Genomic DNA, 17,122 nt, shown 5'->3' with positions numbered 1-17,122 from the left:
TCCGAATTTTGTATGACCTGTAACATCTTGAAGACACCCACCCACCCCAATCAGCATTAAGATATATGTGAATGGGCCCAAAGTGGATTGCGGCTGCTCAATCGAGGATGAAGGATCAATTGGCGAGCTCGTTTCATGCTTTTATTGCAAATATGTAAAATATGTATAACTGTACATTAAATCGTTACAACGGTGGGACGTAAATATGATTTTTCATCAAACTATGAATGGTTCGTCAATGTGAGTGTCGGAATAAACTCTTTTTCATAAATTATTTACGTTTTACAGATTTTATTTTCTTTCATAATTTATTTATTGTAATTGAAACAATGATTTCTTGGTAATTAAAACAAAACTTTAAATGGTTTGTCACTGTAAGTGTCGGCGTGTTCTGTGATGGTCCAGCCAGTCGATATTTTATTTCTTTCTATATCAGTGGAATATGGTAACACATGCTTTCGTCCTGACAGCGTTAGGAATGTTGTGTTTAGCTATTTGTTCAATAAGCTTTGATTGGTTCGTCACTTGAAGTGTCGACATTATTTTTTTCTTCTACTTCATAATTTTTCATATCAATTGAAATACTATATTTAAAATCATGTTTATATTTCACAAATAATTGTTTATCATGGTCTAAACGCTAATCAAAGTGAATCCTGGTACACAACGATCCTTCCCATTAATAAACATCCCTCCTGTGACCTTTGTGGAGATGCAGAGGCAAACACGGTCTCCAAATAGCAAAGGTTACACACTAACATTCCTTTCCCAATCCCACCTGACTGCAAGGACGTGGCCGGTGCCGTTATTGACCCTGTATGAATAGACAGTTATCGCTCAACTCCTGAGCAAAGCAGACGCGTTTCGCTTACAGTCTAAGCGACGGGAGTTGAATTCTACTTTTTTCAATAAAGAGCTACGGTCGAAGTACAATTCAGTGCACGCAGGTCTTCCTCGCGTTTTGTTCATCCGCGTGACGTCGCGTTACCGGGACCGCCATGAATCGGCGCGAAAATTCCTTTCGCATCGATTATGCGAAGGTACCCAAAAAACCATCCTTCGAAGAAGTGCATCTATTCATTGGCAACCAGCTGGGTATGACACGCGATGAAGTGAAGCGAATCCAATGCAGTAGATATCTCGGCTGCGCTTTCGTTAAGGCAAGTAGCCTCTCTGTTGCACAGAGAATCGTGGAGGAGCACGACGGAAAACATGAACTCGTTGTGGACGGAAATAAGTATACGATCCGTTTGACGATGGAAGATGGGGCCGTTGACGTCAAGCTGTTTGACCTCTCCGAGGATGTATCTGATCGCGAGATTACGTCGTTCTTGTCAGAATACGGTGAAGTTTTTTCAATCCGTGAGTTAATGTGGGACTCAAAATACATGTTCGACGGCTATCCGACGGGTGTGCGAGTTGTTCGCATGATCGTTAAAAAGAACATCCCTTCCACCGTCATCATCGATGGGGAAGCCACGTGTGTGCAATACAATGGGCAGCAGCACACGTGCAAGCATTGTAGTGAGGTCATCCATAACGGAATCTCTTGCATTCAAAACAAGAAGCTTCTGGTCCAAAAACTTACCGCGGACCAGTCCAAACAATCTTATGCAAACGTTGCAAAACAAGCAGCGTCAAAGGTTAACGTGCCGAAACAATCAAGATCCAGAGCCTCATCGTCCTCCGCTCCGCGAATCAGACCATCAAGCGCACAAGATCCAACAATAGGAGCACCAAAAGAAGCGGCAATTACAAATAACCCAAGCCAACCGAAAGGTACACCGTCCTCCGGTGCGAGAAATAGATCAGCAAACGAACATGCTCCAACGGCGGGAACATCGAAAGAAGCAACTACTACAAACTCACTTAGCCAACCGAGTACTCCAGCACAAACGTTTCCCTCGACTGCAGTACCAGCTGCAGATACCCCGCAGACTCATCTCACGATCCCTGCTCAGGAACTCTTTAAAAAACCACAACACACATTCCGACCCGAATCTACTTCAACAAGTCTGAGTGAGAACTCCCGTCACGATGGGAGCGAAACGGACGACTCTGCTTCCTCCACAAGCAGCAGACGTCTCCGTGCACGTCCATGTGCCAAGAAAATACGTCACGATCATGACGTCAATATGTTGTCTGATTTCCCCCAACTTTAAATGGATCAAGCAAGCTACAATATCGCAACTGTTAATATCAACACAATATCAAGCGAGACGAAACTCAACGCCCTTCGCTCGTTTGCCAGAAACCACGACATTGACATCATGTTTCTACAAGAAGTGGAGAATGATAAACTATCGATTCCAGGCTACACAGTTGTTTGCAATGTGGACCACGCGCGCCGTGGAACAGCCATCGCACTCAAAGAACACATTCAGTTTTCGAATGTCGAACGGAGCTTGGACAGTCGTTTATTAGCCATGCGAATAAACAACGTTACACTCGTTTGCATCTATGCACCAAGCGGTTCTCAGTACCGAGCCGAAAGAGAATACTTTCTCAATAATACTGTTGCATATTATCTTCGTCACAACCCACAAAATGTGATCCTCGCTGGGGATTTTAACTGCGTTTTGCGCCAAAGTGATGCTACTGGTTCCAATCACAGTCCCGCTCTTTCCGCTACTGTGCAACAACTCCTTCTTCGTGATGTGTGGGAAAAACTACGCCCTCGAATTCCTGGTCACACATTCATTACGCCAAATTCGACATCTAGACTAGACCGCATCTATGTTAGCGACAGGCTTTGCGAAAATTTGCGCTCCACCGACACTCACGTTTGCTCCTTTTCGGATCATAAGGCAGTAACAGCACGGATCTGCCTTCCCCATCTCGGTAGAGAACCTGGTCGAGGTTTCTGGTGCTTACGACCGCATCTCCTTACTACCGAAAATATGGAAGAATTCCAAAATCGGTGGCAGTATTGGACACGAAAACGTCGAGAATACCCATCATGGATGACTTGGTGGATTACTTACGCGAAACCGAAGATAAAGTCATTCTACAAATGGAAATCCAGCATTGTTTTCAACGATTTCCATCGCGAGCAGCAGCAGCTTTACCATCGACTCCAACAAGCATACGACCGATACTACTTGGATCCCACCATGCAGCAAACCATCAATCGAATCAAAGCGCAAATGTTGACGCTGCAAAGGAATTTCACGAACATGTTTACTCGGATCAACGAAACCTACGTTGCCGGAGAAGCACTTTCCAGTTTTCAACTCGGAGAAAGACGGAAGAAAAGAACAACAATATCACGTCTGAAGGTGGAGGAAGGAGTAACGTTAGAGCGATCGGGCGAAATCGAGCAGCATCTACTGCAATACTTTCAACAGCTATATGCGATGGACGAGAGTGGTGAACCAAACCGTCATGATTTCGATTGCGAACGGATCGTGCCCGATAACGATGAAATCAACGAAGCATGCATGAGCGAAATATCCACGACTGAAATTCTCACAGCAATTAGAAAGAGCGCTTCCCGAAAGTCTCCAGGCTCGGATGGTATACCAAAAGAGTTCTACGCTCGATCTTTTGATATCATCCATCGAGAGTTAAATCTCATCATGAACGAAGCACTAACCGGACGCTTTCCTCCGGAATTCGTAAATGGAGTTATAGTACTCGTTAAAAAGAGAGAAGCCGACGAAACAGCCCAATCGTATCGCCCAATATCCCTATTAAATTTTGATTATAAAATTCTCTCCCGCGTGCTAAAAGCAAGGCTGGAGAGTGTGGTGCAAGCCCACCCGATTCTCAGTGATAGCCAGAAATGTAGTAATTCCAATCGAAATATATTTCAGGCGACACTGTCTCTCAAAGATCGCATAGCAAAAACAATCCAGCGTAAACAGAGAGCCAAGGTCATCGCTTTCGATCTGGACCATGCTTTCGATCGTGTTCGGCTCTCATTTTTGTACAGAACCATGTGCTCACTCGGGATAAATCGGGCGCTGGTCAACTTGCTGAGTCGAATCTCGTCATTGTCAACCTCTCGACTGTTGGTTAACGGACACCTATCGGCAGCATTTCCGATCCAACGCTCCGTTCGTCAAGGTTGCCCTCTCAGTATGTTACTCTTCGTGATATACCTCAATCCTCTCGTAAGCAAACTGGAACAGATTTGTGGAGAGGATCTAATCGTCGCTTACGCGGACGACATCACTGCGATCTGTTCGTCTGTGGAGAAAATAGAAGAAATGAGAACGCTCTTCATCAGGTTTCAATCTGTATCAGGGGCCAAAATAAACTGGCAAAAAACGAAGGCACTAGACGTCGGCTGCATCGAAGGGAACCCTCTTCGTGTGAGTTGGCTTCAAATGGTTAACACGCTAAAAATTCTTGGGATCACATATACCAACTCAATCCGATTGATGATCTCGCTGAATTGGAATTCGATGATAGGAAAGTTTAGTCACCAAATCTTCTTGCACTCTCAACGATCTCTAACGTTGCACCAAAAAGTCACACTGCTCAACACTTTCATAACGTCCAAAATATGGTACCTATCATCAGTTCTCCCGCCGTATAGTGTTCATGCAGGGAAAATTACCTCTATGATAGGACAATTTTTATGGAGTAGAATACCAGCACGGATACCACTTCAGCAGCTTGCACGAGATTATGCTGATGGAGGACTGAAGCTTCAATTACCACTTTACAAGTGCAAATCTCTGATACTCAATCGTCATATCCTTGAAATTGAATCAATGCCATTTTATAAATCTCTCTTACTACATGGTGATCAATTCAGACCAACAATTCCCGCCGACTTACCTGATGTTAGAGGAATGTATCAGCAATTCAGACAGCTTCCCCCGCTAATTCAACAAACTCCCACTTCTGACTCTATACACAAGTTCTTTTTAGAGCAGACGGAAGTACCAAAAGTGGAACGTGAGTACCCGAACGTGAATTGGAAGCGTATATGGCAGTGTATCAATTCACGGGAAATAGCCAGCTCAACTCGTAGTGCACTGTATATGATCGTGAACAGGAAAGTGGAGCACAAGAAACTGTACTTCCAGATGAGACGCACTGACAACGAAGGTTGCTCTCACTGTAATGCAACAGTCGAGACGTTGGAGCATAAATTCAGCGAGTGTCAAAACGTCACAGGAGCATGGAGACTCATTAACACAAAATTCGCTACAGTTGTGGATGGGTGGCGCCAGTTTTCGTTTGGGAACCTCATAAGACCTACTCTTGAGAACATTAGGTTTAGTACAAGAATTAAATTGTTGAGTTTGTTTGCTAAATACATCGACTATGTAAATACGTTCAACGATAGAATTGATATAGCAGAATTAGAGTTTCTATTAGACACACAAGACTGAAGAAATGATGAATTTGTACTTTTTATAATTCAATGACCAATAAAGCTTTTATAAAAAAAAAAAAAAAAAAAAAAAAAAAAAAAAAAAAAAAAAAAAAAAAAAAATAGAGGCACTGAATTATGCACACTGAAGGAGATTATGGCCAATCCCAAGTTGGCTGAACTTCTAGTTGATTCTTTGTGCATCTTCACTGACTTCGGTGAATCACGGAATAGCAACCATTGATATGTGTAGTCAGTCTAAGCTAAGCTATGCTACCGGCAAAAAAGTTATGCACCAGGTGAAATCGCTCAAAATAATTTTAAATATCTGCTATATTTTGAGTTTTTCAATTTTTCTTTATTCATCGTTTCAACCATTTCCACCCAAGCTGGAAATGTATAAACAAGCCAATATTTTATAAAATTGTATCTGAACAAAAATTTACAAAACAAAAACTACTATAGGCAAATATAATGCGCCACCATCATAGAGATCGTTGGGGAAGAATGAAAGAAATGTCACTAAAAATATTTGTTTACGTCCAAAATTCAATTTTCACCCCGAAAATTGGGTAATAATCAATCGATTATTGAACAATTTTCCATTGGCATAATCATTTAGAACTATTAATCTTGCGATATGCGTGATTTCTAACAAATTTAACCACTAACGAAGAATCCGGAAGTTTATAACCTATGTTGCCAAACACCAATTTTCCAATTTCATCCCATGAGCACTGACCGGATCTGTACATTTTCATTGGAAAACAAGTTTATTATGTTTTTCAATGCTCTTTGATCGTCTACAAAATAACTATTCCGAGAAAAAGTTTAAATTGTGTGGTTCTTCCTATGCTGCAAACGGTGCGTTCTCAACCCAACCTTTTTTTTGAAGGTTCTTCTACTAGCCACCAGATGTCGAAGTGATCGTTTAGCTTTGAAAATATTTGCCTATTATTTTGAGGGATTTCACCTGGTGCTTAACTTTTTAGCCGGTAGTGTGATTTTTTTTTTCAAATTTTGTGATAATGAAATTGAGTATGTTTGTCGTTCATTGCCAAAATTTCATGCCAATTGCTCATATGGAAACAAAGTTACAGCATGCCAAAGTTCTTCTTCTTCTTCTTCTTTCTTTTCCGAGCTGGTGGTTGTCAGCTCGAGTGTTTGGGCCAGTGTCTAGACTATATGCCCAGTTGTTTTTCTTCGATTATGTTTAATCGAAACGCTTTGTTGCGTGTTCACAAGTCTAATTTGCATTCTCTAACAAAATTTACTATTTCTTCATATAACACCATGTTTTTCGTTTTAAACACTTCTTTCAAGTTTGCAAATGCACAATCAAAACTATACTGCATTCTCACGAGCCCATATCTTGGACATAGCAAGATCAAATGTTCTGCCGTTTCATCCACCTCACACCATTCGCATTCAGGACTGTCAACAATCTTCATCCGGGACAACCAGAACTTGGCGTAATTATGCCCCGTCATCAGCCGATTTAGTAGTCGAATATCTCTACCGCTGATTTCCTTTCCGAAATACCAGGGTTTCTCCAGAATATCCGGTTGAATCGCGTAAAAGTGTTTCCCCTTCTCTTCAGAGTACGTTGTGTACCAACTCGCCGTGTTTTGTCTCATTTGTATTTTCAAAATTCCAAAAACGTCCTTAACAAACAAGTTGTGGTCCAAAACTGTTGCCGTATGCTCCAGTCCCGCTCGTGCAAGATTATCCGCCATTTCATTCCCAAAAATTCCCACATGACTGGGAATCCATTGGAACGTTGTTTTCCACTTATGTGCTGTATTTATTATCTCCGCAACAAGTGTTTCGGCCTTTTTCCTCATTATTGCGTCTTCGATCATATCACATGCAGTCATCGAATCCGTGAATACCACATAGTGATTCAGCTGATTGGTTTCAATAATATCCATGGCAACTTTGATTGCTTGAAGTTCGGCAGATGTAATACTGGTGTTCCATTTAAGTCGAAATGACTGTTTCATGTTTTTCGTTTCAACGAAAATTCCAATACCACAAGTCGTGTCTTCTTTTGACGCATGTGAAAATCCGTCCACGCCCTGCATACTTCCCGTTCATTACAAAAAGTGCGGCTTGCTTTAGTTTTACTGGTGGTAAATCCTTTTTGGCCCAATGATTCCTTCTAATGTGGAATGTATTTCCACATCCCCTGGAGTCGTTGCAACGTGCGCCATGATTTTAGCGTATACATTCCAGTTCTTACGGTAGGTCTTTTCTTGGTACGAAAATCCACCTTCGTTTTCTTCAGCTATTTCTGATATGCTTTGCAGCTGCTCGGCCACAACATTGCGCCTTTCAAAGCATCTGGCTACGTTTTTTCCCGTGACATAATCCAGTCGATGTTCCAAGCGGTCTTGTCCTGCTATCGCTGTTAGTGCATTTATAGGTGTGGTTCGAGTGCATCCTGTAGCTCTCCTAAGACATTGGTTGTTCGTTATATCCAATTTAGTCCGATTTGTCTTTTTTGCATTACACGTGACCGTACATCCATATTCGATCACGCTTCGGATTAAGGCAGTGTAAATATTCATGGCCGTTTGAGGATGACTTCCGTTTTTCATCCCACATATTACTTTCAACATGTTCAATCTGTCGTTAATTTTTACTCGGGTCTCATTAATGTGCTGTCCAAAGCTCAGGTAACGGTCAATCGTCACACCTAGGTAACGATGACTTTTGACCGTTTCAATCGGACTACCATCTAGGTGAACAGTCAGTGAGTTGTTGTTATTTGTAAACAATATTATTTTGGTTTTCTCTGAGTTGACTTTGAAGTTTAGTTCCTCCGCTTTTTCATTGAACTGATCAACTGTCGTCTGTACTTTTTCGTTCAGTTGGCCAGTACTTTTCGCCTTGACAATGATTCCAAAGTCATCAGCGAATTGCACCATTATTACTCCGTCGCCTGATATACTGTGCAGTCCAACCGTGTACAAATTGAAGAGCGTTGGCGAGAGAACATCACCTTGTGGAAGTCCGTCGCTGATGGTTCTGGAAACCGATCCCGTCCTCAACTGCATTGTAACCTTCCGGTTGCGCAAAAAAGCAGTGATCCAAATATTGATCTCATTTGGAATCAGGTAGGAACTAAGAATTTCTTCTAACTTGTCTGTTTTTATCGCGTTGAAAGCGTTTGACAAATCGATACAGACTAATGCCGTTATAAATCCTTCCCTTTTATTTTTCTTGATGCAGTTCACCACGAACGACAGACATGTATTCGTAGACATACCTTTTCTGAACCCGAAAGAAGTTTTCGGTAGCAAACTCCGTTCTTCGATGAAATCTTGAAGTCTTCCAAGTACCGCTGTGTTGGCCACCTTTGTCAATGTAGGTACCAAAGAAATAGGGCGCTTTCCAGCCACACTGTTTTGGTCCTTTCCCGGTTTTGGGATCGGCACTACCTTTATCCTTTTCAACGGCTCCAATACATACCCACTTTTCCACATGTTGTTCAAATCCGCAATGATATTGGATGTCGCCGCCGGACTCAGCTGCCTTAGCGTTTCGTACGTTAAGCTATCCTCGCCTGGCGCTGTGCATTTCTTCTTTTTGTTCAGGATATTATGCCAGCTTTCCATATCTAGCAAATCATAATTAGCAGCAATTCCATAGCGTTCTTCTGGTCGGTAGTCAGGTTTTCCAAAATGCAGGTCCAAAAACTCCTCAGCCATTGCTTTTTCCTCCCACAACACATTGTTTTCTTTCCGATAGTTCTTCTTTCCCGTCAAACGTCCAATTTTACCCCAGAGTTCCTTCGATGTTGTGAATGGATTCACTTCGTTCGGGAATTCCTGTAGTTTTCTCGATATTTCCTGTCGTTTTGCTCTCTGGAAAATCGCTGCTTTCTTTTTATAGTTGAGTAACGTCCTTTCATTCGATGTTCTGTTGAATTCTCTGCGCGCTTCCGTTTTTTCCCGCCAAGCCTTGTCAACATCTTCGGACCACCAAAATTTTGGAGTCTTTTTATCCTTTCTTCTATTCCTTTTGTTAACCACTTTAGCGGTTTTAAACAGATCTGTTATATTTCGCAAATCGTCTCCATCTAGTTTGGACATTTCTCCATTAATCGCCTTCTTATCGTACACGTAGCGTACGTTCTGTTTCGGTACGTCCGCGGTGACCATTGTCTCAACCGCTAGATGATGGCTTCCAATGATGAACTCTAACACTCTCCATTTCAAATCCATATACATCGCTGGTGTGCATATAGTCAAGTCGATGGCAGTCGCTTTTTGATTCAGCTGCACTGGTATATATGTGCAGGAACCGTCGTTCAACAAAAGCAAATTATGCCCATCAATCGCGTTCATCAACATCTCACCCCTTCTATCGGTCATTTCGTTGCCCCACGCAATGTGGTGGGCATTCAGGTCGCCTCCTATGACGATCTTCCTGAAGGATCGAAGAGAGCCGAAAATTTTTACAATATCGTCTTCGAAGATTGCATTCGGAATTGAAGGACTCACATATAATGATGCCACGACAAGATCGATTGTGGCAATCTTTATGGCTACTGCCTGAGTATAATCCGAGGCAGCGTAATTGGGTAGTAGTTGAAACAATTTTTAAGCATAATAGCTGCTCCTCCATAGTTGTCATCTCGAGAGCTGAATATTTGGTGGTATCCTGGGATACGGTATTTCGTCGTCATTTCTAGTTCTTCTTGGGTCCATGTCTCAGACAACAGCGCTACTTCGTAGCCATCTGCTGCCAGTACTCTTTGAAGTTCCGATTTATTACTCTTCAAGCTTTGTATATTGCATTGCACGATCTTCATTTCTGGATTTTGATGATCGAAGGCAATTAAGCAATAGTTTTCGATAAATCGAAGCATTGCCTCGAAATATCTTTGATTTTTTCTTTTACGCCGGTTGGTAAATCCTGCTCGATGCACAAGGAGTAGAATTTCATGACCTGTTCCTGGAACCGCAGGTTCACATTTTCGGTGGTCTTCTCAGTTACTTCCTTAATTATTTTTTCGACATCCGTAGTTTTGTGGGGGTTGTTTAGACACACTCCATTACTTGACGGTTGCTTGGATTTCCTTGAAGACTCCTCTCTCACAGAGTCCTCCGCTTCAGAATCGCCGTTTGATTTCGGTCGTTTAGTTCCCTTCTTGTTTCTGTCTTTGCTCGACTCCTTTGGCTTCCATAATTTTACTGCCGGTTTGACAGGTTCTCGAGGTATGTTGGTTTGGTCCCATTGTTTTTTGAGATTGCCAACATTTGCTTCGACCGTTTGCGCCATGCTCGGGAATTCTTGCAGGTTTTCGAATGGATTTTGACTCAGCATAGGTACTTGTTCACGTGCTTCGATGTAGGTGAGATTCCTTTTTGCTCGTAGCTCATTGATGTGTTGTTGCCGTTTCCTTTCTGGACAATTATTCTCCGCTGTCGTGTGCTTGGTTGATTTGCAGTTAGCGCATTTCACTGGATTTTCGCATCGCTCGTATTGCTGATCATCCTCATGTTGCTCGCTGCACTGGTGGCAACGGCGGGATCCTCTACAGTTCAATGTGCGGTGGCCGAACCTCAAGCAGTGTTCGCAGAAGTCCACTTTTCGCACAAACGGCAAAATTCTCGCTGGACAGTCGAATAGCCTCACACGGTCCGGTAGTTGGTTGGCACGAAAAGTTACACTGATGCGTGCCAACGGGATTCTTTCATTGTTAGCAAAACGATGTAGTCGACTTACCCGTAATACTGTGAATTCGGAGTCCAGTCCGTCTCGGATTTCGTCGTCTGTTAAATCGATCGGTACCCCTGCAATTACGCCTGTCATCGACACCAAATGACTGGGGACGTACGCTTTGTAGGTTGTACTTTGCGTGTTGATTTTTTCTACCAACAAGTTAGCTTTGAGGAAATTGTTGATGATCACCATGACTTTGAAGCGTCCCACATACTTCATATCCACGATATGTCCGCGGATTCCTTCAATTTCTCTTAGTGCAGCTCCGACAGAGAATTTGTTGATTTTTTGCTGTTTTGTTGTTACCCTTCAGCTCGATGTACACTCGATATGGAGCCGCATCTGCAAACGTGTACGTGATGTTCTCCAAGGTTCTTCCAGGTATCCTCGCATCCTTCATTTGTGTATTTGTCCTTTCCCCATCTTCTGCTATGGAGCCACCAACAGCTCCTATTTCGGAACCTGGCGGTTCCGCCATTTTGCACTTAACCTCACTTCACCACAATTTCGTTTTATTTTTCCCCCGAACAAAATGGCTGCCTCTGGGCAGCAGCGTCCTGTCGCCGCAGTTTTTCCTTCACAATTATTTCTTCAGATCGATATTTCTCACTTTTTGGATGTGTTTCTTCTTTCAAAAGCACAATTTCACTTTTTCCTCTGTATTTCGCTTTCCGTAATCAAATCACCAAGCTGAAAACACGTTCGAACACTCCTATCAAAATTCAATACGCCCGCCTTTAGCAAAAGCCAACCGAACAATCTACAGGAAACCCAAGAAAAGATGCCAAAGTTGAGCGTTTTGTATGAAAATCGGCTTTCACTACTATTATTCTTAACACAACTGTACAGTGGCGCCTTTGTTTTGGTTCGGTGAGCACTGACAAAAACTACCTTTAATGATCCATTGTACCTGAATCTTACTGACAACAAAATAGTGATAAAAGTACTTCTTTCTTTCTTTCTGGCATTACGTCCCCACTGGAACAAAGCCTGCTTCTCAGCTTACTTCCACAGTTATTAACTGAGAGCTTACTATGCCAATGACCATTTTTGCATGCGTATATCGTGTGGCAGGTGCGAAGATACTCTATGTCTTGGGAAGTCGAGAAAATTTCCAACCCGAAAAGATCCTCGACCGGTGGGATTCGAACCCACGACCCTCAGCTTGGTCTTGCTGAATAGCTGAGCGTTTAGCGCTAAGGCTATCTGGGCTATCTGGGATAAAAGTACTTGTTTGGGGCGTGAAAAATCTTGGCGATATTAGTTTTTTGAGTGTATTTTCGGATATCTTTGTATTTGAAGTAGTTGCTGGTAATGGATTTAATTCTCGACTCTTGTCAATTTCCTTATGTGTTCAGTGAAAGATTTCTGTTTTGATCTTTCAGTAATGCTCGGTAAAAACTGCTTTTCGGTGAGGCTTGTAATCCACCGTAGGTTAACTTACACTGAAATGAATTTTATTGTAGAAACTACTTAAGGCGAAATAGACCGTCATTGACATTTGTACGCGTCGTTGATGATTGTTCCAAATTCATCTCACGATTTCGAATCAAAGAAAATCAGTTGGTTTTGCACTGACACAGCTGAAAAAGTATCAGCATACTTTATGCATGTAAGCGCGTACAGTGATACTTTTCAAGTCAATATAAACTATCAAGACTGAGTGTTATCACTTTGAAATGCAAGCTGAAAAGTCATCATTGTTGCCAAAACGAATGACGGGTTACTTAGCCTTAAGGTGATTATAGAACGAAGCCTCACCTCAAATTTTCAAGAGCACATGACCTGAGAACCAAACAGCGCTCTGCGTTGTAAAAAATATCCCATTGGTCAGCACCAGCAAGCAAGCAATTTGATTAATTTTCAACGCACTTCGTTTTATAATCACCTTAATCCATGGTAAAATTAAGAACTGCACCAACGATTTTCAACCGACTACATTGATCTGTTAACTCTACCATAACATAGTGAACATCACTACGATAAAATATATTCGGTTTATTTAACCAAAGTTGCCGTATTTATTACTAGAAACATTATTGATTTGACAAGGTTGGCATTATATTTTTAATCACACTGTGTTGTACGGTGGGTGTCACGGATTGAAATACAATGCTCTGTAGTGGATGCTACTATGGACATGGTCACTTTTACTGCACTGCTCAGTGATTTTTAACAGATTATAGTAAACTTTACAGATTTTCGGTCGGTTGAAAATCGTTGGTGCAGTTCTTAATTCTACCGTGGATTCGATAGATTATACAACAAAATTTGTTTGCGTGTAGCATTTTCTCATAAAAAATGCTGACAATAAGTAAAATTTTCAAATTTAGAATTATTCATTATTTTGCTAAAAAAAATAAAATTGATAATTATGTATGAGTTATATATATGTATGTAATGATAGATATTAGTTATTATGCGATACTATTTATGTTATTAAATTTTCCAACAGTCTCGAAAGGGTTCACAATAGGCGTTCTTACCGCTTTCTTCAGTTGCATGTCGTGAAGAAAATAAAAAAAAACAATCAATACCATCAAGTAAAGGAATTTAGCGAGCCTAAGTATCACACATTTTCTCAACTATAATTGCGCTTGTTCTTGTGTTTTGCCGGGTCGAATTTTCACCAAAAATTACGACTCTTCTCACTCTCTCGGTCTCAGTGTGTTAAACAGTGCCACAATCCAAACGATCAAGTGACCTTGTTAAACCAGTGGGAAAAATGTGTTCCGTACATTTGTCCCATTTCAGTGACGCATCGCGACGCCTCCGGTGAACGGAGATCGACTCTCCAGGGTTGCACCCGAGACCTGATTGCACTTCTGCAAAGTGTACCGGAAATTCGCTTCGAGCAACAGCTGGACGCGATTCGGCGGCAGTTGGACCACCTGCTGGAATGCCTACCAGGACCGAGAACTCCGGAGCAGTTGATCAGATTCGACGACGACCAGCGTACGCTGGATTGGGTAAAGTACGCTTCAGATCAATACCCGGATTTGCTGGAAGAGTTGATCGCGAGATTTGATCGGGAGTTCCCCGGCAAGGAGCCGCACGTGGATGCGAGGATTATGAGGATCTTTGGTATTGACTACAATCACGTATTCGTAGTGGAGAGTTTGGCAATGCTAACTGCAGCAGATAAAGTCAGCCAAAACAGAGAAGTATTACCATTTATATTGAGTAGATTAGTACAGGATGGCGAGTATTTAGGCGGATGCTTTGTTGAATTAAGCTTGAATCAAACCGAATCCACCGTCACACCATCGAAGCACCACCATTGGCACAAATCCGAGCAACTGGTTCAAATTTTGGCCAGCATTCCAAACAAGGTGGCCAATGTACTACAACGGGATACACCAGATACGTTCCTACCAGAACGGTATTCTCAAATTATGCTCCAACAAATGCTTAGAGCAATTAATTCACTAGCCAAAATCACCCATCTACACACCCACCTCTCTTACGACACGACATTCCTTGCAAAGCTATTCAGCAAACTGATTGTAGATTACAACTTTGATAAGCAATCGCGTTATTTACAATTCTCGCTTCGAATCCTAACACATTGGGCGCGGTTCAATGATTGCCAACAGAGACCACTTATCGCAGCGATTTGCACCGGCTTATCGCGTCCTGCAGTGGAAGTACTCGCTCAAATTGCTTTACGCGAAGGAATTGATTTGTGCAATCTTTTCGGGAGCAACGATTGCACTGGAGATTGGAACTATGTCCTCACGAAGAAGATTCCACTGTTTTGCAGCTTCTCACAGGATGCAATTGTTGAGAATCTGATATATTTGTTGGCGAGGGTGTTCGAAGCGGAATTGAAGGCATTATCCTTAGAATTAGTGACGGTATGGTCCAGTCGCACAGGCATCCAGAAGACATCATTCGAACAGCATCTGTATCTGTCCAAGTTATTGGTTTTGTCTATGACTTATCTAAATCAATCGAAAAATGGGAAACTGACCGCGGTGGAGATGCGAGAGTTTCGACGCTTGCTATTTAGAGGACTAAAGTGCCATTTGGAATCACCTGTTAAGGAAATGAGATGCGTCGGAATGATCGTGTCGGAGGTCATTTTGGGATATTTCGATGCTTCCGATGTGGAAGAAGCTAATAAACTAAAATTTGATTACGATGGATTTGATAAAGATACACTGAACCTAGTTGACTGCTTGCGCAATTTCAAAAACCGATGCAGATTTGTTGAGGATGAGCTATCGCAAAACCTAATCAGCTCAGAAGAAGCACCGATTGATCAACTAATTGAAAAACTGTTTGAATCTGGAAGTTCAGAAACTCAGCTGCCGTCATATGAAAGTTCGCAATCACAAACGGTAGAGCCCGTTGTTACCGAAGTCGAAGTACTGTCCTTGAAATCATCAGACTTCAAAATATCCACCAAGCACGGCGATAGTGACGATTCTGAACTCGATTCGGATGATGATTTGGAACCGTACGACATGTCTAATGATACTAATTTGGAACAAGAACAACATCGTCCAAAGTATCTCCTAGATCTTCGTGAAATACTTCTAGACACTTCTGATCAGCATCCACCGGCACGTTTCGAACTTGCCATCCAAGCTGCACCAGAATTGATCCAGCAGCAGCTACCCAACAACGACATCAAGCTAGCTCTTGATCTACTGCAAATAATCCTCCCACTTGAAGCTCGCGTCTATATGGAAAACTTCCAAGAGTACAAATTCTCCGCCTTGACTGCTATATGCAGCACTTATCCCAAAGAGTGCGCCGAGTATCTCTGTCGCGAGTTCCATTCTGAGCTTAGTAAATACTCTCTTAATCGTCGTATTCTCATGTTGGACATCCTTGCCCAAACCGCCAAAGTCCTCAGCAATCTAGATTCCACAAATCATCAATCCAAAACTACCACCAGTGAGCAACCGGAACTCACTCCTACGCCAAAAAATGCCCTGGATCTGAAATTCCGCGAAGAGAATGAATTACTTCGCAAACGCCAACTAGCGGAACGGATCGTTCGCGAACGGATTGCTGGGAAAACGCGCCATATCACGTCTCAGCGATCTACTGCCTCCTCGTCCGTGGGCAGCAAACTTCCGACCGCGAATCGTTTCTCCGACGTGGCAGGATGGTTCTTTTTCCCGCTGCTACGAGGCTTCGGATCCAAGCAGTTTCTTTTTACTGCAAACCTAAAATTTCAGTACGATGCCGATAATCTCCTGTTGACCACTTTTCTCCAAACGCTTTCGATTCTCATGATATGTGCGGAAAACTGTCCGATCGGAAGGAAATTCGCCCGAGAACTGTTGAACCTGAGTGTGATGCTGAGGTTTAGTGAGGAACCGAAAGTGCGCCTGTCGGTGCTGCAAGTGTTATCGTCGATTTTTCTGGCGCTTCCTAAGGCAATTCTGCGGCAGGATTTCTACATGGACATAGTTGAGCTGAAGCAGTGGCTCGAGGAGTGCGTACAAGCTAGCGTCGTCAAGGGAGAACCAAATGAGGAGTGCCGGGAATTTGCTCGGAATGTGCTTGTTATGTGCTATGGCGCGTTGGCAGAAGATTAAAAGAGGTACAAATAGGGTTATTTCTTCTTTAGTGGTTAACACTAATGTGAACACTTTCGAAAAATATAGATGTTAAGGTTAATGAACTTACAAAACATTAGATCGTTATTTGTCTAAACCGATCCGAAAAAAATAGCAGTTTAGGTGAAGATAAATTGAAACCACAGTTCAAAATTTGAAGAACACGAATCTAGAGAAACAAACATCGCTTTGTACTGAAAGCTTGATCAATTCTCGCGAAACATTACAAAAGGACTTATGTACAAATGAGAGGCTTTCTTTGTTTACTTTCTCTTTGATCAATAACTGTGTCACATTAAAAATTTCGCAAATGTCCATTGGTATTTCAACAAGTATTCTTCAATAATCCATTCTAAAAATCAGAGTTAGGAATGGTAATAGCAGGTCCGTCCCACTCGGGTTCAGATTGGGTACCACTTCTAGTACTGCATTTGGTCCCTCGGTAATGCAAAAGGTACCCAAGTTTGACAGATCGCAGTACACT

General features: G+C 42.2%; 1 protein-coding gene across 1 annotated transcript in view; it reads left to right on the top strand.

The window, feature by feature from the left end:
- The window catches only part of LOC5578517, a 66,271-nt gene extending 49,559 nt beyond the window's left edge, over positions 1-16,712 (top strand). The window contains exon 6 of the mRNA XM_021857619.1: positions 13,817-16,712. Coding sequence (XP_021713311.1) covers positions 13,817-16,617 — 2,801 coding nt within the window. The 3' untranslated portion in view covers positions 16,618-16,712. The remainder of the gene's footprint in view (positions 1-13,816) is intronic.
- Positions 16,713-17,122: the final 410 nt, after the last annotated feature.

Source organism: Aedes aegypti, chromosome 1 (assembly GCF_002204515.2).
Source record: "Aedes aegypti strain LVP_AGWG chromosome 1, AaegL5.0 Primary Assembly, whole genome shotgun sequence".
Lineage (NCBI taxonomy): Eukaryota > Metazoa > Arthropoda > Insecta > Diptera > Culicidae > Aedes > Aedes aegypti.
This window is presented reverse-complemented; position numbering and strand designations above follow the sequence as displayed.